Source organism: Fragaria vesca, linkage group LG3, assembly GCF_000184155.1.
Source record: "Fragaria vesca subsp. vesca linkage group LG3, FraVesHawaii_1.0, whole genome shotgun sequence".
NCBI classification, from domain to species: Eukaryota; Viridiplantae; Streptophyta; class Magnoliopsida; order Rosales; family Rosaceae; genus Fragaria; species Fragaria vesca.
In genome coordinates, this window is record NC_020493.1 from 18,256,867 (window position 1) to 18,279,558 (window position 22,692).

Sequence of the window (22,692 nt, forward strand, 5' to 3'; positions counted from 1 at the left end):
CACTACTCTCTCTCTCTCTCTCTCTCTCTCTCTCTCTCTCTCTCTCTCTCTCTCATGAAACGGGGAAGCAAAATACAAGTCTTAGTTACATGTCTAGACTTGCCGCGCGCATAAGAAGATCATATATAGCGATAAAATATCAAGGAAACCAAAAACCAAAGAAGAAATCTAATATGATTATCAAAAACACGGAGTCATGCTAATCACGCTATCAAACAGCAAAATTAGAGAGATAATATTGTAAACTTGATGATGTACTGGTTTAACTTAACCCATGGAATTGTTTATCAAAATTGTAAAATAGAGAGAGAATTAATCTTGTGTATTAGTAGCTGATGTACTGGTTTAACTTACCCCATAGAATTTTGTTGACTCTAGCTTTTTTTGTTTTTTGGTAATTGACTCTAGCTATATGGTAAGAGAAAGCAGCTCGATCAGTAAAATGGAAGTAGCTTATTAGATAGTGGGATGTCCACAACCCAGAAACGTGTGGTGTACACGTCGAATTGAAGACCTGGTTTTAGTTCATCTGTCTGGCTACTACTTATTCCACACTCCCACTTCCACTATATGCAGAAAGAAATACTGGATTTCTCTGATCTCTTTTGTTTTGTTTGCTAACATCACCACTTCACCACCACGAATATTTATGCTTGTTAATATTAATCGAGGGTAGATGATGCTGTACTCCACTACCTTAAGTATATACTAATTCTCGTGATTTCTATTCTCTGTTCTGTATAACTTGATCTCTTTATCTTTCTATCATGTCGGTAATATTGAATCCCAAGTAGGCTAAGATTTGGTGTTCGTATCTTGTCCTGTGTGTTAAAAGAGAAGGATCTGAGGTCTTGTACATAACTATAGCTTAGTTTTCAATTAACTTGGTTCTTCATAGGCCCTAGCTATGAAGTTTCCTCATCGGGCAAATGGACAAGACACGAGAGAATAAATAAGAAACAACAGAAGAAAATTAACGAATAAAATCAATGGTAAAATCATAAAGTTCGTGTTCAGTGTCATACAAAGAGAAAAGTGTATTAGAAAGTGTACTACATCAAGAAAAGGTGAGAAGAGAGAGATCATAAGTTCATATTCATGTTAGTAACTAAATGTATCTACGCAAGAAAAATTTGGTGCTAATGTACTTAGTTATGGGTTGATTTTCGAAATGATACATGTATTTTTACAAATAGACACACCCGACATAATAATTTTTCCAAACTGAGAAATAATATTAATATACTATGAAGACTCATTCTTCCCACTTGGAAAATTCTATAATGTGTTAATGCATGTGAATGATGTGATGCATCAACTTTGTAAATTGAGTCCTCAAACTAGTAACATTAGTCCTCGAAGTTGTAATATGAGTTCTTAAAGTTGTAAAATTTTCTAGTTACAACATTAATAATCATGTGTGCTTAAAGTAGTAATTGAGTCCTCAAAGTGATTAAAAAAATTGTTACAACTTTGATGACTCATATTACAACTTTGAGAACTCAATTACCACTTTAAGGACAAATGAAGACTAATGTTGTAACTAATTTTTTCTTACAACTTTAACGACTAATATTACCACTTTAAAGACTCTTTTTACAAGTTGAGGACAAAGTTGATGTATTACAGGCATTAACATACCCTAGCCTTACCCCTTCCACTTTAAGATAATTGTATGCATGCATTTTATACATTAATTCATTGTAGAATTTCTTATAAATAATAATATATGAAGAACAAAATTTCACAACAAGAATCCAAAAGCTTTAAAAAGAAAATATATTCGAGCTTTCAACTATGATAAATTAATTTCAAGTTGCATATTGCTTATTACTTTGTATTTGGAATTGACAGACTCCATCAACCACCATTTTTTTTTGTAAGAATTTTATAAAAGAACAAAAAAAAGATCATCTTACTCTTTTTTTTAAGATCATCTTATTCTTAAAGTTCAAAGATCGATGTGCCGTTATGTGGAAGGGTCATCGAGGCTGCTGTTGCTAAGATCCAATGGCTTTATGATATATCTATCAACTCCACTTGGTATATACACCAAAAGAAGAAACTCCACTTGTAATGTAAAGATCACAAATCAGCCCTAGCCTGCAGTATTGGGGTGTCCTCTTAAGCAGCAAGGAAAATGAATCTACAGGTTGAGCATTTAGCATTAAGTTTCCCAGAATAAGATCTCATTCTGTGTTCCCATCTTGATGAAAAGGAAATGGGATCAATTATAGGGCATACTTTAAAGTACAGCGTCTTCCTATTCCCTTGTGCCTTTTTCAGCTTTGTCCTCATATGCTTTCTTCTTTTTCCATTGCCAATTTGGCTTCTGCCTCTTGTGGCCTATTCTGAAGTCAAGGGGCACTAATATCGTTTCCCCGTCGCATTGGATATGAAGCAGGAGTTCTAGTGATTTCCATCACCTTATTCCTTGTTATCCAACAAAGCCAAAGCTACTATGCTTTTTATGGACGTAACAGATTTCTAGTTTCTGAATTAGCAATTAGATGATTCATGATTGTTTAAGTAAAACAAATTAGTGACAGATTTCATTGATGAGGATGCTAAAGAAACATTGATTCTATTTAGCAACTAAAAACCTTCACTTGCAGAGGCCTATGGAAGAAACCAAAGTTGGTTAATAACTCCCTACATACACCTTCAACAAAACCCTAAAACCATATTAAACCATATTAACCTAAGAGTACTATGTTTCTGAAGAAAGAATGATAAAGCTAAATCAACTATTTAAGTACAGAAGTATTAACCGCAGAACCTTAAGTCGGATTTACCCCTAAACTCAGAATTATGTGGTAACGACTCAGCTAGCTAAACTGATATACGATCATTTTGCAGTGTCTCTGATATGATCGTGAGTTTGTGAAAGTTAGAGTCACAGATCAATCTCTTACTTCGACTATTGGAATCTATAATGCCTGATGACATCACATCCAAAGTGCCTTATCAAGAAATGAGCATGCGCGCAACACTTGTACGGTGAAGATTAAACACCAGGAATATTATAATCTCCCACAATCATGTAAATGGAAATCTGAGTTGTATATATATACTTGTACTTGACACCAAGGTTTTTCCATGTACAAGAAAGAAGAAAGTAGCAGCCAGCAGCAGAAACCAGAAAGCAGAAACAAAGTCTGAAAGTCACAAAAGAGAGAAAGATTGAAGATTTGTTTTCATGAAAATGGTGCAAGATCAACAGGAAATCAGAAAGGGACCATGGACAGAACAAGAGGATTTCCAACTGGTGTGCTTTGTGGGCTTGTTTGGAGACCGACGTTGGGATTTCATAGCCAAAGTTTCAGGTTTGAAGGTGGCGGGAGACAAATAATAGGTATGGTTGTTTGGAGATGGAAAGCTTTTCCGAGGAGCTAGCCATTTAACCAAATATATGCACTTTTGTGGTGTGCTTGTACCATTTTTGTGTTTGTAGGTTTGAACAGAACCGGCAAGAGTTGCAGGTTGAGGTGGGTTAATTACTTGCACCCTGGCCTCAAAAGAGGCAAGATGACCCCTCAAGAGGAGCGCCTTGTGCTTGAGCTTCACTCCAAATGGGGAAACAGGTTTGAAAAACAAAACCCACATCTTATATATTTACCAATTTCATTTATTATAACATTTCTTAATTTTGAGTTTTTAAAATAACTAGCTAATTGTCTGAGGTCGGAGCTGATGAATGTTATCTGTGATCATAGTCTGAATCCAATCAAAGACAGTGATTTGATCGGAACATAATAATATGTCAAATACAAGAAATTAATTTCTTTTTAATTGAGTTTTTCAATTCGCAGTTTAACAATATAACATGAGTACGAGTATGAAATTCTAATCTCAATTCTTTGATAGTGATTTGGAATATAAGATGGTGATTTTCGTGCAGATGGTCAAGAATTGCTAGAAAGCTACCAGGGAGGACTGATAACGAGATCAAGAATTATTGGAGGACTCATATGAGGAAGAAGGCTCAAGAGAAGAAAAGGGCTGTGTCTCCATCATCTTCATCTTCCAACTGTTCATCATCATCAAACATCACCACCAATGAAGGAGGGGCAAGCTTTTATGACACCGGTGGAGTTGAAATGGTGGCTTCATCAGCAGCGAAGAAAAATATCAACGGCGGAGATCAAGAGAAAGAAGATGGTAATGACACTGCTGCTAAAAGGGACCAGAGGGAGTATTCACTTGATGATATATGGAAAGACATCAATCTGCCAGAAGTGAACAGCATTGAACCAGTATATAGTGGCAGCTATGGTGAAGAAGCCTGCAAATTTCCATGCCCTCTAATGGCTACTCCTCCTGCTCCACTGTCATGGGACTCACTGTTCAAAATGGATGAAGATCATGAGAGTAAGAATATGTTTCTGCCTACTACCCCAAGTGACAATCAATTCCTGTCCTGTTTTGAATATGGGAAGGCATCATCTCTAACTGGCTGATTAGGATTCCATTTATTTAGATTTGTTCATATGTGAAATAGTCTACTACTCCCAAGGAAGCTCTAACCTGTAAAATAACAACATGGGTATGGAAATCTCTAAGCTTCTCTGAGTTAGTGGTGGTCTGCATCACGAGCTGGAGATCACTATCTAGCTAGTTTATGCATTACTGTAGTTCTTGTGTCCTCTTGTAACTTTCTGTGTTTTGAATTTTCAGCGAGGAAGAGAGAACTTTTCATCTTTTACCATGTACTCAATTGGTATCTACATTAGTACACCATGGAAGTATTGTATATATGTACGTCTTTCAGTTGATTTTGAAATCAAGCTGCTGGTCTTGCAGTTTATCATCAATATTTGTCTTATGTTCTTAGCTTTATATATTTATTCAACTTGATTAATTCTTCCGCTACAATTTTTGTTGAATTTGTTCTCACATTTTCGTATCACCCTAAACCCAATGCAATCAGCGACGGAAACCTGACGATCACAGAACACATTCCTTTCATACTACAAAACCTGTTAACTCAGCGGTCCTTTCTTACTCTATAATCTAAAGGCGATAGCATCCAATTCCTCCAGAAATCGAGTTGTGGGAACAAGAATATTCTAATTCAGACACCCTTCTGCTTTCTACTTTCTCCATTTGCATGCCATAAAAAACAATCTAGAAAGCTTGTCTGCTAGAATAATGAGGGACAATATATACCAGAGGATTCAAATTTTTGCCAACCACCTTTTACTTGACTACCTCAATGATCACCGTTTAGATTGATGACACATGTTTATTTTTTTATTAACAATAAAATAAAACAATTTAAAGAGACATGTGTTACCAATCTAGATAGTGGTCATTAAGTGTCAAGTAGAATGTGATCGACAAATTTTAAATTCTATACCAGAAGATAAATGACTCGGTGAGATCCTGAGATGGTTGAAAAATATATAGGAATGAGCACGCGAACAAAGTGTGGCCTGGGAATGGAAGATTAATTGGTGCAGTAAAATGTCGGTTCAAAGCAAGTTAAAAGAAGAGATCGAGCACACATGCAACGTAGCATGGACTCTCATGGAAGAAGACTCTTTTTTTTTTGGAGTGTGGTCCAGGTAATTAAACTTGTTGTGAATGTCAAACCTTCGTGATTAAATTAGTAGTCTTAGTGGTTAGTGGTTAGACGTCGAAATCCATTTTCATCAAGATTTGTTTTCTTATTCGTAGTTGTGGTTCAATATCATATCCCCCCAATAGTATCACCTTTACATGCACAAAAACCATTTCAAAATTTCATTTCCGAAAACTCGTCGGAGAGCACTTGAACGTGCCGGGAGAATGATTTTGCAGATTTTCCCTCAAACTACGTAATAATTGGACTCGACTTCGGTGACAAGACCAGATCACTTGCAAGACCGAAGTCGACCAGATCACTTGCAAGTCTTGCAAGTGACCAATACCAATAGAAAGGGACATATGTCCCGTTATAGAGTTTGAGTTTAATTTTAAAGACATTACAGGGATACAAATTTACTCTCTACCTTATTTCTCCACTTTTATCCCCACTCGCCTAAATACATGACACATGTCTCATTTTCTTTAACTCATCTAATCATGGTTAACAATATAAATATAAAATTATTTATTTGATTTAAATTTGTAAGATTGTGTATTGAGTTTTAAGGTATAGGGTTTAGGGTTTTAAGGTTTGGGGTTTGGGGTTTGAGGCTTATTCTTTTATCATAATTAGACATAGTTAAGTAAAACTCTAAAACTGACGTGCTCATTACCGGACGCACAATTTAAAAACCCTTTTTTATCATAATGTAGTATTGGCAAATATGGTTCGATCAATTCGGGGACCTAAATGGCGCTCCTGCAGTCATAGTTACACTAAAGAATCAATAATTATAAGTATTTACTATTTACAAGTATTCAGTTACAAATATACACTTGGTACAATAGATAAAAAGGGGGGGGGGGGGGGTTTAGGTTTGTTCTAAGTTCCTACTAAACAGAGAATAAAATATATACAAGTGATCGACTTCAAACACACACAAACATATAAAATCATGTAAACAAGTTGTTTCAATCTACACAACTTAAAAATCATGCCAAACAAGTATTATGAAACGAATTCAGAATTACACGCCTCAGCGGTCATGTAATCTATAATAATCTTCTTATGTATCCTATGTTTGCCTCAGCGGTTTAACACAAAAAATTCCATGCAATATGTCATGTTAATACTTAGCGCAACCATACAACATATAACATGAATCATTAAGATCAAAGAAGAATTCGAACACATAAACATGTTTATCTCAGCACTTAAACAAGTCTACATGCAACTCATGATCAAAACCCGACCTATTCCCATGAATCTAAGCTTTCGCCACTTATTCAATCTGTGCTTGCCTCAACGGTTTAACACATATCAATGACACTACCAACCCTGCAGAAGTTAGTAATTTAAATAACCAGATCACAATTTTTCAATAACAAGAATGACATGAAGATAAGTTATGCAAATCTTGGTCGGTGAGCCATGGCTTGGTTGGTTAATGTGTTTAACTGACAACTTTGAGGTCAAGGGTTCAAACCTCACGGACATATATAGGGTGTGTGAGTTATTAATAAAACGTTTTTTTTTTTTTTAAAAAGTAAAAAGTTATGCAAATCTCATAAACAACTTAAGAACATAACTTTATAAATCTTAAAATTAATATAACCATATTCTCAACATCAATCTCAATCCAAAACGCAGGAGTTCTAAAAATCTAACAAAAGAAAATACTACAGAACAGAGAGAAATCGATTGAGCCATTGTTACATTTTTTATTCTCCGAAATGACTTTCTGAAGAACACCAAGGTAAAGTAAGCTTCAATGGATGGAGGCTCTACTGTTTTGGAACGAAAACAATTGAGAGAAGGCTATTGTGAAGTTAGGGCAGAAGTTTGTGCGTGAGAAGTGATAATCACAACGTTGCTCCTTTGCTCCTTTTTATACTGTCTGGCTGAAACCCTAGGTCTTCTCCTAGCCCTTGATTAATTCTGATCCAACGGTGGTGAATTATTGCTTTAAATCTTGAGTTAAAACTCCCCACAATTCTCTGGAATGTCTGGTGCAGTAATTCATTGCATGAGGCTTGAATAGAGGCCAGGTACGTTTCTTGTTCTCCAAAAGAAATCACAGTAGTGAAAACCTTCATTCTTCTGCCCTCAATCAGCCTTTTGACGAAAATCCTTAATTTCCCTTCCATTCCTGGTGCACAATTAGGGTTCCTAAAAGAGAAATAAAGTCAGATAGATATGGTAGGGAATAACAGAATTCAAATGACGAAATTAAAGGAAAGAATCTCCCTTAATTTGTGATTTATATTAGCACACATAAATCCCTTGATTACTGCAGAATTCGTCTTTCCCCTTTTATACACGTTCCTAGATTCCTATTCCAAGTTGGATTAGGTTTCCTGACTTCAAATGATTTCCTTGTCTCATAAGAAAAGAAAGTTTCCAAAATATTTTAGGAAAGTCAGAATAGAAAAGATTCAAACGTAGTAAGTTTCTTAAATCAAAATAAGAAAGTTTTTTAAAATGAAATAGGCAAGTTTCCCTTTTCAAAACAGGAAACTTTCCTAAACGACTTATCCTCAGAATTTGCGACTCATTGAGATTCCTTGCCGCTCCAGGAATCCTCCTTTCATTAGGATTTCTCTTAAATTGCCAGTTTTAGCTTTCTTTTATGCTTTTCTTCTCTTTTGCCTTCACACTCACAAAACATGTTAGAAATGACATTATTACAAGAATAACATAGCTAAACAGGACAGGAAACACATTATAAACATAACACTTTGTGCTCGTATCAAAAACCCTAAACCCTAAACTCCAAACCCTAAACCATAAAACCCTAAACCTTAAACCCTAAATGTCCAACCTCTCAAATTTATATTAAATAAATAATTTATATTGTTAACCATGGTTAGGTGAGTTAATAAAAATGGACATGTGTTATGCATTTAGGTGGGTGGGGATGAATGTGGGGAAATAAGGGTGGAGAGCAAATTTGTATCCGACATTGCAGGGGTTATTGGTAATTGACATTTATATTTAATTGTTTTTTTGACCACGTGTCAATTTTTCATTGATGTTGGTCACCTGCTAGTGACCAGAAAGTCACTGAAGTTTTTTCCATAATAATTTATCCCACAACGGAGTTAGGATTTTTAATTTTACTTCTCATTCTGCAAAAAGTGTTATATAATTATTAAACAAATATAGACATAATGACTAACACAAAATTTTTGAACGTTCTCAACAACTAATCTAAACAAAAGGGACCCTAAACTGAGAGCCACCTCTCGAGAACCGGGATCCTCTCCTCATAAAGGTCTTCCTCATATTTCCTCATAGGAGGATCTTGACCGTCAATTATTAACCATCGGCCAAGATCTTTTCAACCTTCACACCTATTTTCTCCTCTGCTCAGTCTTTCACTCTCTCACGATTGATTTCTTGTTCTTCTATCTCTCTCTCGAACACAGAAACTTCAAGAGCCCGGCGTTGTCCTCCGCTCGTCTCCAATGTCCTCCGCGGCTCGGCTTCGGCGTCCTCCGTTGAAACGTTAAGAAGTAGTGGTATTTGGATTTGTTTTCTGTGGTTTCAGTTTGTAAGTAGTAGTCTGGTTTAAGCTTCTGGGATTTCGAATGGGTTCCTGCTACTTTGTAATTTGCTATTCGTCCTCTAAATTGTGGTTTCTAAATGAAATTGAAAATCTTGTTTTGTTGTTGTCTACAATCTCTGCATCTCCATTTTCAAAGCTTTTAACAATTGGGATTTGCTCTAACTCAATCTAGGGAGTAGCACCAATTCAATATCCAAGCAGACGAACTGAAAAGCAAAATATGTGCAATCCTATTGGGTTTTCCTCTAACCCAGAATCCAATCGCACTTATGCATCTCAATTTATAGAAAATGAAGCTCCAATTCAAAATGCCCAAGTTTATTTTAGAAAATGATAATGATGGTTTGAAAGGTTCTCTTTGCAGTAAATCGTTATTCAAACACCTCCAAATTATAATGAAAATTCAAAATTGGGTCATTGTGACTCAGAAGAATTAAGAGCTTCATCCTCCAACGAATCTAATCAAATATGATCTGGATTACAAGAGTGAGGCAGAGTAATTAAGAATGAACACAGTAACAATGTATTCTGGAATGGAGTCTGTTTTCGATTTAGCATAGTAGGACTGGAAATGCACTTGTTGATTTGTTCTGTTAGTACAAGCATAGTCGGCCGCCGGAGGAGGGGAACGCTGGCTCTTGAAGTTTCTGGGTTCGAGAGAGAGAGAGAAAGAAGAACGAGAAATCGATCGAGAGAGGGAAAGACAGAGTAGATGAGAAAATAGGTGCAAAGTTAGGGTTGAAAAGATCTTGGCTGTTGGTAAATAATTGACGGTCAAGATCCTCCTATGAGGAAGACCTATATGAGGGCAGAAGCTTCGCTTGCCAATCAAACTCGTCCGGCGGCATCTGGATCGTGTGTAAGCCTCCGGCTTTTGCCGATCTTACGGTTGTTGCCGAACGGGTTCTCAAATCAGGCGGCTGTGAGTCCAAGAGTTGGATTGTGCTCGAGGCTCTGACGGCTGGGTTTTCTCTTCCGGCTTACTCTCTTTGGTGGCAGATTAGGCGCCTATGGCCAAACGTCGGGACGGCATAATCGAAGTTGGGTTGATGGGAGGCGCTCGGTTGTCTTTCGCGGCGGAGTTGGTGCCGATCTAGAACTACTTGGTTTTGTTGGTATCGTTTTATTGGCTACTTTATTTACTTTGACAAATGGGTAACATAAAGAAAAATAATTATATTTAAGAACAAGTATCGCAACTAATAGTGTAGTTTTGCTACTATGTTTGCTGCACATAATCATATCTAGCAACTATTTGACATAGGAAGGAACTCGCAACTTAGGACAATCAAAGCACGCGAGGGACCAATTAATAAATTTTTCTAGTCGGCCTAACTTCATGTGCGTACCATTCCCCAAATTGTTCCCAATAATTTATTGGGCGTGTCCTTTCCAATCCAAACTCGCCAAAAGATCTATGTTATAGTAGTCACTCGTTACCCGCCATGACTGGTCCGACGGTTGAACGCTGACAGCCCAGAATGCCTTCTCTATCCAATCTCTATCTCTTGGCCTACAACTCTGCTCAAGCCATTGCATGGTATTACACTAAACCCTCTCAATTTCAAGGTTTTGTGTCGCTGAAATCAAACATTTTATTGCAGGGCAGTTTGTCTCGCTCTAAGCTTGGGCAGTGTTCTATCCACCAAGACTCTCAATGGTGCCTATGCTTCTGCTGGAGACCTCATCTGTCAGTGTTTGTTTATGATCTTTTCAAGTGTTGTAAACTTTAGACTAAGAAATTTTGATTTCAAATGTTGGGTCTGCATTTTTTACTGCAGATTTGTGCCAGATGGTTGCGTTCTTGGAAGTTGTACACGGAGCCGTTGGTAAGGTTTCAGAGGCTAAATTGAATATGTACTTGTAATTTTTTCATCAAAGATTATGATTTTCGAGTGTCATCGATATAAAGATTATGACTTTCGTGCTTATTTGTAATGAATTTTGAGGTCTGGTGCCGAGTGGAGTGGTGATTCCTCTGATGCAATGGGCAGGGAGGACAAATTGTATGTTTGTAATGCGTCAAACCCATGAGGTAATCTTCTTTCCCATTGTTTGTTGTTTCAGTTTGGTTTGAAGTACAATAACATGTACAAGTTACTGTTTTGATTGTGGAATATGAGCTTTGACTGAGGTATATATTAGTGTTAAAAAGGGATGGACTGAAATGCATATATGGCCTACGGTTTAATGACCCAATACAGTATATATGGCTATACACTCTTACTTCTCAGCAAACAAGCAAACTTGGAGATGTTATTTGCATTTGTGGAGTACCAGTTAGTTCTCATGTAGTTGAGCTGCTTAATCTGTTATTCTGTTTTTGGTTTTCTTGCTGTGTTTGGTACCGTCTTAGGCTCTTAGCGTCTCCAAAAGTAGGAGTAACTGATAATAGATAAAGATCCTGATCTCCAAAATTCCTCCACACTCAATACTAGTACTTCACATCATCCACACTTGACCCTAATTTTGATTACATTCAGATGCATTGATATTGAAATCTATAAAATAAAAAAGCAGAAAAGTACTGCAGTAAAGAAAGATATAGGTTTCTTCTATCTCTTTTCTCCCATTGTATTGGATAGACAACTCCTAATATGCCCCTAACCTCACCAAAGTCCTCTATAGTACAAAAAGTTGCTACAAGCCTGCACAAACCCTGAAATCTATCTGATAGAATTAGGGTTGCAAAAGGAAACAAGAATCAAACATAGAAAAAAGCTGACATTGAAACTGTATTTAATTAACTCCTGCATCTCATTTCGGTTATAAAAAACACAGGTTGAACCTGGCAAATTTTTCCCAACCTAAGGTACACTTAGCCAACTTCAAGTTCAAATGAGCAAGAAAAGAATCTTGTGTGGACTAAATTACATAAATAAATGCTAAACTTTGAAGTTAATTCAGACATGCTCAATTCATGTTACATTCTTCTATGTCATCAGCTTATTGCGCCCAAGTTCATTGATATCGATTCTTTTGATCTCTTTTTCAGGTCCAAGAGTTGCCAGCAGTGTTGATAATTTTTGTTGCATGGAGCATAAGTGAGGTGATTTAGTTTAACTTTAAAATGCAATAAAAACTGGATTGAGTAAACACTGCAAGTCTGATAAAGCATGATTATGATTTTTATGTGTGCAGATTATTAGATATCCAACCTATGCTTTGAATTGCATCAGAAGTTGTCCACCTTGGCTTACCTATCTCAGGTCATATTCCTCATTATGATGATACATTCAAATTTTGCACACAGAATATGATTTTCTTTGGAATTTCAATTCACTAGGTACTCTGCATTCCTTGTCTTGTATCCTCCTGGGATGGGTGGTGAAAGTAAGTTTATATCCTCTAACTAGTTTTGGTTTCATTTTGTTGTTGTTGCAAGAATATGATATTTCTATTTGACCTCTGGAGATACCCGCCTTCTCCATTTACTTGATTTATTAAACGATCAGTGATTGTTATGCAGCCTGGATCATGTACTATGCACTTCCATTTATGAAGAAATACTCCTTCGGTTATTATAGGTTTCTGATGGTATGTTCTCACTTCTGAAAGTTTTGACTGGGAGATTGAATATGTGGTTATTCTTGTAAGTTTTCAATGAGGCACTGATGGGAGAGAATGGGCCGAAAAGTTTTCATAATTTGACAAGACTAAACAATTTAACTGGATATCAACTTTTGTTAAACATGATTCTAACCTTGAAGTAGAGTAAAAATAAATAATTTGGGAATTTCTCTGTTCTGAAGGGATGGGGTTATAATCTGTTATTGCATCGGCAATTGCACATTGAGTGAGTTCAACTTATTGCTGAATCTGACCAATATGTACTCGCATTATGTTGCCCATATATCACGACCACATCCCTGTCACATCTGTAAATGGATTGAATTCAGAACATATCAATCATTTGCTTGGCAGGCTTAGGGTGAGATCCCCAATTTGAAGCATAGGGTTTTTAGGTGGGAAGTGAAGTATTCCAAGCTTAATCTATTTCCATCCCCAACTCAGTAAAAGCTTCAGTTACTATAATCCTATAACAGATCAAAACTTCCCATGAAGCAGAAACCTCAAAGTCATATTAGGTCTCTCTTTTCCCTTCCCCAACTAGAATCTCATATTCTGAAGAGCTTTAGATAATATTAGACTTTTTCAGATTAAGACAATTAAGGTTTTCTTGGTCCTCCCGTAAGATTGTTCTTAAGACTTCTGTAAGTCTGTTTAACATATAACACTATCTTCCATGATATCATTCGTTCATTTTGATGGTAATCTTTTAGAGTTCCAGGTGTGGTTCAATGAGTTATATTTCTCATTGCACATACAGAAAGGGAATTCAATGAATGATATTTCTCATTGCACATACACAAAGGGAAAACTGGCTCCTGCTGCTAGTTCTTGATTTCAGTTTTTCATATCCCTGCTAAGTGTTATTTGGAAAATTTTATGATCCAGGTTGTGCTTTTCTGCTACCCGTTCCTCTGTTTGAAAGTTTACTTGCATATGGTCAAGCAACGGCGATCAAAGCTAGGTAAACAAGACAAGAAGAAGAAGAGGTGAAGGACCACTAGATGCACCAGTTGCTGGTGTATTCAGGAACACGTACTGCCTATAGAGGGAGGCTTGCAATATGCTTTATATTGAAGTTCTTGCATATATTTATTGCTCGATTAAATGATTCACCCCTTGCCCTTTGTCTACTTTGGACTCTAAAATTGTCTTTCCAATCTATTTTAGATGTCTGACCACTGTTATTCAACGATCTCTGAATGTTATGAGTTAATATATTGGTTCATACTTGGTCTATTTTATCGGTGATATTAGAGTTGGAAACCAATGTTAGTTGGCAGCACAAATTGATATTTTGGATTTCTGTGTACCAGTGTTGAAGCTTGAAATCAGATCCTTCAAGCTGAATAAGCTAGTAACTGGAACAGATTTGTTACGAGACAACAGCCCTTTGGTCCTTTACACCTCCTTTGGATAGAGTATCAAAGTTTGAGAAGTTAATTATGCCATTTGCTTTTTAGATGCTTCATATCTGGTCTTGCACTCACTATAGCTTTAAATCTATTGTTCAAAGCAAAACTAACTAGTGATTCTCTACACGATCATGCTATAGTTTAAGCTCCTCGACTTGCATTTTTTCCTTCTCTTTGACTGTTCTTATCACAGCTCTTTCTATGTGTTGGGGATTAGTTTCTTGTCTATAAATTCCTTCTGTTCAACTTCGTCTCTTATTGATTGTTTTACGTACCTTGCCATTTCTGGTGTTTGGAAACTCATTGATTCATACCACTTGTCGGGTAGTAAAACATTATTACACACACACACACACACACTTGCATAGTAGAAGAATCTCATTGTCACTACAAATTATTTCAATTATCATTGCCTCTCTAGTAGAGAGTCTCTAGTGTTCCCCCCGGCCCCTTCTTCTCTGTACCAAATCCTTTGTCTCTTTCAAGTTTCAAGCAGTGTTGTCCTCTTATTGTCTACACTGTCCAAGCTTTCAATTTGACATTGTTGAAGTAGGTATAGGACCAACTTGCTCTGTGTTTATGTTGCATATTGTGTCCTTTGGTTTGCAGGGTAGGGTGGCTAAAGAGTGATCCATGTGCTCAACATTGACAAAATGTATATAGATAATAATGGAAAATCTTGAACACCGAATTTTTTACACAGCTGAGATTGGCACTCCTAAATTGCCTCGTTATGAGATTGGCAAACATGAACAGAGAAACAGAAAAAGAACTAAAATTGAAAAACCGATTTCAAGATCACTTGGACTGAGAGTTGAACCGTGACTGTAGCTTAGGAGTAGTCTGTGGTGGGTAGTGGCTCGTGGGTGGCTGGGCCGATGAAGATCCAGTCGTAGATGAGGGCAGCAATGCCGGCACCGAGGAATGGCCCGAGCCAGTAGACCCAGTGGCTTTCCCATGACCAGCTGACGACGGCGGGTCCGAATGAGACTGCTGGGTTCATTGAAGCACCGTCAAAAGCACCACCGGCCAAGATGTTAGCTCCAACAATGAAACCAATGGCAATTGGTGCAATGATGCTGATGTTTCCGGCGGACCTCTTGTCGAGGGCGGTTGCGTACACGGTGTATACCAAACCGAAGGTCATCACGATTTCGAACACCACTGCGTTCCATACTCCAACACCAGTCGATAGGGAGAAGGCAGAGATGGTCTGCATGACAACAATGTTAAGAAAAGTTAGTGTTAATTTTGTGGCTAAGTAATTGGAACGGATAGTGGCAGTGACTTAGTGGCTCACCATTCCACCGGTAGCAAACTTGAGGAGCAAGCAAGCAACAACGGATCCGAGAAGCTGGGCAATCCAGTACAAGATACTCCTGACGAGAGTAATGTTGCCGCCAAGGAAGGCACCGAATGTGACAGCGGGGTTGACATGGCCGCCGGAGATGTTTGCTGCGATGGCAACCGCAACGAAAAGGGCAAAGGCATGCGCTATGGCTGCGGCTACGAGGCCGGCGGGTGTGGTAGCTCCATTGTCTGTGAGCTCGGCTGTCAAAACAGAAAACATACATACAAGATTACAAACACATTCTAGGTCGTAAACAGATTCTTATGGTAAATGTGACACTATATATAGTAGGGGTCATACCGAAAGCTACGCCTGAACCGGAGCCGGCGAAAACAAAGATGAGGGTGGAGATGAACTCAGCAAGAGCTGCTCTAAGAGCGTCGACGCTCCCGAACTCAGATGGGCTTCCCACTGCAATGCTAGAGATCGGCATTCTGAGATCGAAATTTAATTTGGATTTTGCTTAAGTTTTTAGAATCCAAATCTCTGCTTTGCTCGAGTGCTTTGGTTAGTGTCATAGTGACTGTTATATATAGGGGTTTCCCTTAAGAGAAAGTTGACGGCTTGCACAACCGGAATAGGTGGTCACTAGCCGGTAATCATCTGAATTTCAACGACCGTGTACTATTGGCATGTCCTTGTCTGGGTGAGCTACGTGGACGGCTGATGTGGACTGGGGGGCTTTGACTGGACGGTGACGGGAGAAATTTGATCACGTTCACCGGCCAACGGATTGTTTTCCCGCCTAGGCGGTGGCGGGGGGCCTCCAATGATTGTCGTAGTTTTTGGTTTTCTCGACCGACCATCGTTATATTTTATGGCTAATGGGGATTGGTCGTGCTGGCTTCTTCATCATCTCTCTTTTGTTTATGGATGATTGATCGTGCACTAATGCTAATTAAACAAACTTCATCTCAAGAAAAAAAAAATGCTAATTATTCAAACTTCATCACAAGAACTAATCAACCTAGTTACGGTTGAGTAAATGCATTTTCATTGGAGTTTAGAGGATATGCTAGAAATCCAAAAGTACCACATATTCGACCTAATTAAGTAGTTAATACCAATCAGATGTAAACATTCTTAGGGGTGAGACAGATTTCCACAATTTTCTACATAAATGATAATAGAAGTATAAGCCAAAGTTTTCATACGTTGGCTTCTTATGGTTTGTTGCCTAATTTGCTGAAGGTGACATAAATCCTAAACAAACAAATGTTAACAACAATGCTTTAAAATGTAGCATCTTATTAGATTTTTTAAGTTACAAGTGTTGTTTAAAGGGAGGGTTAGCAATGGCATATTCGTATCGGGTTAGGTATGTAACATCTATATGGATGTATACAATAATTTGCTACATACAAAATGACCTATTGTTTAAGGTGTCTTTAGTTCTCCAATTTAAAATCAAAGGAATGAAGTGTCACTTTCATCTAATTATGAGTTGTAATTTAGTAAATAAGAAAAGTGTGTACCTCGTATTCTCATTGAAAATCAATATCAAGCTAAATTGTTAGGCATTTTTGGTTTCTTCTCTTTGCTAAGGTACGTGTTGAAATTGAGTACCACGGACTACCATTGAAACTTACGTCAGTTACATGTCTATTTATCAACGTACGTACAATATTGGTCTATTGGTAGAGGTCCTAATACGAATTTGTCATTTTTAATTTGGACAATTAGAAATGATAAAATGACATTCTCACTGTTGTTTTTCTTCGAAACAAATATACATTTGTGTGAATTTCATTAGAGTACGTTGCTTCTTGGTAAAGGTCGTTCTGATAGTTTGTTGGTGGAGTCTCACCTTTGGAACTCACTTTTGTTTCGGAGTTTGCGATTCCACATATGCATGGTACTCTGACTATTTCTTCGGCTAAGAAAAGGAAGGTAGGTCGTCTGACGGGCTCAAAGAATAAGAAAAAGGCGGTGGAGACTTTGGGTCCGAGGAAGGCGAAGAAGAGAAGCTTTGGTGCTATGTCTGAGGACTCGATCTCTGGGAATGGTATGGATATTGGTCTGAATATGGAGGACCTTGTGATGGAGGAGATAGCGCCAGAGGGTTATGGTTCTGCTGAGAACTCCAGGGGTCACCCCCTTGAGTAGTTTGGTTATTGATTCTGAAACTTTAATAAGTTGGATGATTTCGACAATTTTGAATTATTGATCATTGTTTCTATCTTTACAGTTTACAATATTAAGATGACTTATGTCATATAGATTGTTTTGCATAGCTCTTAATTTTCGTTGTCCTTGTGTGTGCGTTATGTTTATGTTGTACTCCTATATTTCGATGATCAATAATATGATTTTGCGTCTTTCAAAAAAAAAAGGAAAAAAATAAAAAGTACGTTGCTTATTTACTACTGCAAAAATGATCCTCCCTTAGTTAGAGTTCACAAATAATATAAATGTTACAGCAACCAATTAAGACAATATTATTGAATTATTAAATCGAGAACAATGTACCACAACTGGAAGATGAAAACATTGAACTCTAACATGTATGGTATAACAATTTTTCATTCCAAATGAGGATTTTCAAATGAATGGTTGGATGATATGCACATGAGAATTAGAAAATATCAATTAAAAATCAAAATCTTGATCCAACCGTTCATTTGAAAGTCCTCACTTAGTCCTCGTTATAAGGTCCTCATTAAAAGTTCTCCCATTAAATGGTATAACGAAGATTTCCCACTTCAAAGTTTGAGAATGGGTATAGAGCTGGTGTGTGGGTCCTCTTGATGAAACCAAAAATATAATTCCATCGTGCTCTTCAAAAATTCAAATGTCACTCACTGTTAAGCTGGCATATGCAATCATTTAGCAACTACAATGGACTCTAGCTACTATGCCATTATATAATCATTAGATGCACATAGACTTTTATAATGGCTGGTGCACTTTATATAATCATATGAGATTATAAAGGCCGACCAGATATGATATATATGTGCATTTTCGATGCCAAAGGCACGTATGATCATACTCATATGAGTATGACACAAATCCTTTCATTTAAACGCCTTCATTTTCATTCGTATTGATCTTGTCTTTGAATATATTGGATCAATAACCATGTTTTGCATATCAGACAATGTCTCGTCGTTTCCATCTCCTTCATCGATCACGTACTCATTCTTTACTTCTTAGGGTTTTATATGTAATCTGTTAGCTTATTTAATCAAAAGGGTATGGTTCGACGATTAGCACTAATGACAATGATCGATGTCCCTAAATTGTTTATAATTGATCGGATCAGATCTAAGTTGAATTAAGAGAGAGCCAACGATCTGGTATAGTTGTATGCTTGTATACTACCAAATGGCATGTGTTTTCCAGCAGCTAGTAAATGCATGATTATCAATTTTGGTCTTAGATTATTTTATGGATACAGACAATAGCGAACTAGCAAAGAGCACATGAGAGATGGCGCAGAGCATGTTCACTTCTTGTAAAAATAAAAATAAAAACAAAAAAAAACATATAGGAACTAGAACTAGAAGCTACTTAATTACATCCTTCATGGCATGTACCTTTCTATATTTTATTTTTTTTGCGTACAAAGTATAATTTGTTGGAATGGACTAACTATATATTATGAGTTCTAAGACATGACAACTTCCATATAGTTATATTATCATGAAGTATTTATCTACAGAAATTGGGGATAAATATATGATGGTTAGATAAATATATGAAATACATTTGAAATTATCAATATCTTGTATAATAAGATATTGGGGATAACCAGATATTGTGGAATATGAATGGAACTCAAACTCTTTGATGGATTAGAGTTTGAGTTATCCTAAACGTGTGCTTCTTCCATTAGAGCTTCGGTAACGTGAGTGCTGCATATATAGAAGGTCTCCTTTCCCTGAATCTTTCATCACCAGGTCTCACTCTTAAGTCACCAATATCCCAAACAAACACTTCGAATACGTGTTAAGTGAAGAAATCACAACCCTCCAATTTCATCGTAATTGTATGGTACTTGTCCAAAAGCGCCAAAAAGTAAGTAGGAAGCTAACGACAATTGAAGTTCTTACCAGATGGAAGGTGTAGATATGAGACCTTGAACTGAGGCGTAATATATAACACTGTCTCGACTATTGAGACGTATAGGATCACGGTGAAGCTCATTGCAATGCAAACTTGAATATTGTTTTGTAAACTGATGTTCAGTAATCTCTTGTAGGCTTCTTCGGGTTAGGTTATCTATCTCTCTAAACCTTGAGTCCTTGACGATTAATATTTTCTTCAACAATAAGCATTGCAATGTATACCCTAGTTATGGCTTGAAACCCTAGCTACATATTAAATTCATCACGCTGCTGGTTTTATATAAAGTAATAACAATCCAAAGATGATTCTCAGTGTTCTCACAATGAATCTTTGTGGTGACGGTTCTTACGGTGCTAGTTGGTAGTGGTGGTGGTGGCAACGCTTTGGGTGGTTCTGCATGCTGCTGGAGATAAGCTCAGTCTACTAAGTTTGCTTCCTAGGCTTGGTGGGTACTGGATATTTCATCGGTGGAGCTGTGGAAGAGGTTTAAGAAATTGACCCAGTTTCTGTGTGTATCGTACGTGTATCCAGTCTATCTACTACAATCGGTTCAATTTCTTTGAACTTTTGAAGTACTCCAACTTGTTTGTAGTCTAGATACAAAAATTCTTTGCACTTGCAAATTCAATTAGCTGAAGTTGAACTACTTACTAGCCTGCTACTAGAGAATAAACTGCTAGGCCTCTCCCTCAGCAACAATAATTCAAAGCTAGATCAAGGAGAAATAGTTACTTTTACTTAACACAGCTTAAGTTGGAGAAACCATATGATCAGTAACACAAAGAACACATCTACCCGGTGTTTGTCGATCAAAGAAAACAAAAACATCGATATCTACTTTATTCACTTTATTGTAGTAGGGAAAAACGAAGTAACTAAAATAGAATGAGAGGGAGCAAGCAACACTAAATTATAAAATGCAAAACAACCCAAACAATATCCCAAACATAAATAACCAGTTAAGCAAAGTGCACCACATCAGTACCTTTTTCACATTAACTCTTGATCATATCATTAATCAAAGTAAAATTTGGAGTATAGAAAAATGCATTGTTGATCTCCCTTGGAATGCCATCAACCTCATTGCTCACAACAAGCCGCCTCCACCTTCCTTGTCTTACAGAAAAGAAACGCAACTGCCCATTTTCTAACGCCAATACTTGCTCCTCTTCCGTAGAAAACATTAACACACGAGGTACTGACCTTTCTCTAATTTGAAAGTCTTTGGTCCAAGACTCCTTAACGCCATAGTCATTCATCACCCAACAATACATATTTACGCCATCGCTATCCCTAACAAATAGGGAAAGACAACCTCTCATGACTTTGAGATTCCAATGTGTAGAAGATTGATCTCCTTCCAAAGTTGAAGGTGCAGGTAATTGTTGAAACTGCTCGTTTTCAACATCGAAGCCACATAGTGAACGAGTTGAGGCAGACAATCCGTTCAGCCGGTTCAGGTATTGTTGAAGACTCGACATAGTTCCATTTTGACTCGAACAAACAATTCCATGAAGGAATCCATTTAGATAAATCATATGTTGCGGAGGAGCGCCTTTGAAGTTATGAATGTCAAGCCTTCTCCAAGTTTTAGAGCCGACAGTCATAACCCATCCTTCTCCTTTCTTTGGTTGCATGAACACTACTTTATAGACATGACTGACGGAACTAAACCCAAACCCAACAACAGATGGTTTTATATAACATTCAGGAAGGGGTAAACACTCACCAGTCATAGGATTTGATATACAATATCGACCAAGATAGGGGTAAGATAAATCCTTACGTAGAAGGAGGCCGTTGCATGAACCTTTAATCTGTGCACCAAGGTGTACGAAGTTTGGATCTCTTGGAAGCTCCAAGGCGAGCTTTGGTTCAGAGGGCGAGCGAATGTCAATATCGACCAAGAAGAACTTGTCCCCGAATAAGCTGTTGCAGACATGGATCAAAAGCCAATTGAGTGTTCGTGAGAATAATTCTCTGGTGAAATTAGGGTTTGAGAACAAAACACGCCAAGACTTGCACACGTATTTGCAATGAAAGAGTGTTGTGATTGGTAGTTTGAAGAAGATCTCTGCTATTAACTCGATCGGCAGCTGCTTAATATTGTAGGGTTTCCTGGCATCGTTGATCTCTTGTGCTTCGTTTTGTTTTGAGTGTTTGCTGCTGTTCATAATGTCTGGTGGTGGGTGGCTGCGAATAGTTCCAAGTTTCGCCAGGGTTTGTAGCTTCAAAATGAGGGGATCGAGTCTCCGACTGGACCTCTAATTCCCTTTACAAAATGAACCGGCCCAATATCGTCTCTTTTTCTTCAAAAACCACTGGCCCAATATATTACATATCTATAGAATAGAACTTCTACTTGACAAAAATTAAAATCACTTGTTGTCAACCAGAAGATATATAAAACCAAATTTTTTTTTTTTTGATAAACAGAGGATCACCCTAAACCGGCTCAGAATCTATTGATATTAAGTTATTAACTGATAAATATTAGAGCATCTCCAGCAGTATTGCTAAATCAAATATTTTTTTAAATTTGTCAACTTTTCGAATGAATAGGAGCTCAAACAGTATACATAAATGGTTGCTAAATTTAAGAATTGCTAAACAAAATTGATAAATTTGTCAATTGAGCCATGAATTGCTAAAGGAATACTTATATTTTCTCTCCTTTTTTTCTCCACGTGTCAGTTTATAATTTGTTAAAAATATTACTTAACTTACACTTAACAATAACTGCTGAAGCCAAATTCTTATAACAGTTGTTAAATCTCATAATTATTGCTAAATTTAACTATAGTTTTAGTTACACTGCTGGATAGATTAGTTTGTTGCTAAATTTAACAATAGTTAGGAAATTTAACAATCAAAAATAGCAATGGTACTCTAGCAGTAAATTGTTATTTGGAGTTAAGTGATAAATTTTGACCAATCATGAATTAACAAGTTGATACAATGAAAAAAAAAATTATCTTTTGCTACAAAAATACATAAATTTTGCTAAATTCAAGTTTAGGAACTCTGCTGGAGTCCTGGAGATGCTCTTATACCAAAGACAAAAAGAAAAATACAAAAGCGAGGAGGGGACCTAACACCAAACTCTTCGAAACACCACATGAAAGAAATTGTTGTGCTATTATTTACA

General features: G+C 37.1%; 4 protein-coding genes across 4 annotated transcripts; 2 read left to right on the forward strand and 2 right to left on the reverse strand.

Moving 5' to 3' along the window:
- The first annotated feature begins 3,132 nt into the window (after window positions 1–3,132).
- Window positions 3,133–4,733, forward strand: LOC101301281 (transcription factor MYB59-like). Its single transcript, XM_004295898.1, has 4 exons — window positions 3,133–3,326; window positions 3,455–3,584; window positions 3,902–4,371; window positions 4,678–4,733. Exons 1-4 carry the CDS (start codon window positions 3,200–3,202, stop codon window positions 4,731–4,733), a joined length of 783 nt encoding a protein of 260 aa, XP_004295946.1. The 5' UTR covers window positions 3,133–3,199.
- A 5,704-nt stretch (window positions 4,734–10,437) lies between these two features.
- LOC101304749 (very-long-chain (3R)-3-hydroxyacyl-[acyl-carrier protein] dehydratase 2-like) lies at window positions 10,438–13,966 on the forward strand. The gene is made up of 9 exons (XM_004294561.1): window positions 10,438–10,677; window positions 10,742–10,827; window positions 10,919–10,966; window positions 11,087–11,172; window positions 12,133–12,186; window positions 12,279–12,346; window positions 12,424–12,470; window positions 12,607–12,674; window positions 13,596–13,966. Exons 1-9 carry the CDS (start codon window positions 10,619–10,621, stop codon window positions 13,698–13,700), a joined length of 621 nt encoding a protein of 206 aa, XP_004294609.1. The 5' UTR covers window positions 10,438–10,618; the 3' UTR covers window positions 13,701–13,966.
- Window positions 13,967–14,460: 494 nt separating this feature from the next.
- On the reverse strand, window positions 14,461–15,974 carry LOC101305049 (aquaporin TIP1-1-like). The gene is made up of 3 exons (XM_004294562.1): window positions 15,774–15,974; window positions 15,423–15,673; window positions 14,461–15,335 (listed from the first exon to the last, which is right to left on the reverse strand). Exons 1-3 carry the CDS (start codon window positions 15,904–15,906, stop codon window positions 14,955–14,957), a joined length of 765 nt encoding a protein of 254 aa, XP_004294610.1. The 5' UTR covers window positions 15,907–15,974; the 3' UTR covers window positions 14,461–14,954.
- A 4,565-nt stretch (window positions 15,975–20,539) lies between these two features.
- LOC101301571 (F-box protein At3g07870-like) lies at window positions 20,540–21,718 on the reverse strand. The gene has a single exon (XM_004295899.1). It carries the CDS (start codon window positions 21,716–21,718, stop codon window positions 20,540–20,542), a length of 1,179 nt encoding a protein of 392 aa, XP_004295947.1.
- Window positions 21,719–22,692: the final 974 nt, after the last annotated feature.

Excerpts from the sequence above, each read along its gene's own strand:
- LOC101301281 (XM_004295898.1), top strand. The coding sequence starts at position 3,200 with ATGAAAATGGTGCAAGATCAACAGGAAATCAGAAAGGGACCATGGACA. Across the intron at positions 3,585-3,901 it reads CACTCCAAATGGGGAAACAG|ATGGTCAAGAATTGCTAGAA; the intron begins GTTTGAAAAACA and ends ATTTTCGTGCAG. Across the intron at positions 4,372-4,677 it reads AATGGATGAAGATCATGAGA|CGAGGAAGAGAGAACTTTTC; the intron begins GTAAGAATATGT and ends TTGAATTTTCAG.
- LOC101301571 (XM_004295899.1), bottom strand. The coding sequence starts at position 21,718 with ATGAACAGCAGCAAACACTCAAAACAAAACGAAGCACAAGAGATCAAC.
- LOC101304749 (XM_004294561.1), top strand. The coding sequence starts at position 10,619 with ATGCCTTCTCTATCCAATCTCTATCTCTTGGCCTACAACTCTGCTCAA. Across the intron at positions 11,173-12,132 it reads TAATGCGTCAAACCCATGAG|GTCCAAGAGTTGCCAGCAGT; the intron begins GTAATCTTCTTT and ends TCTCTTTTTCAG. Across the intron at positions 12,347-12,423 it reads CCTTGGCTTACCTATCTCAG|GTACTCTGCATTCCTTGTCT; the intron begins GTCATATTCCTC and ends TCAATTCACTAG.
- LOC101305049 (XM_004294562.1), bottom strand. The coding sequence starts at position 15,906 with ATGCCGATCTCTAGCATTGCAGTGGGAAGCCCATCTGAGTTCGGGAGC. Across the intron at positions 15,674-15,773 it reads CGGTTCAGGCGTAGCTTTCG|CCGAGCTCACAGACAATGGA; the intron begins GTATGACCCCTA and ends CTGTTTTGACAG. Across the intron at positions 15,336-15,422 it reads AGTTTGCTACCGGTGGAATG|ACCATCTCTGCCTTCTCCCT; the intron begins GTGAGCCACTAA and ends GTTGTCATGCAG.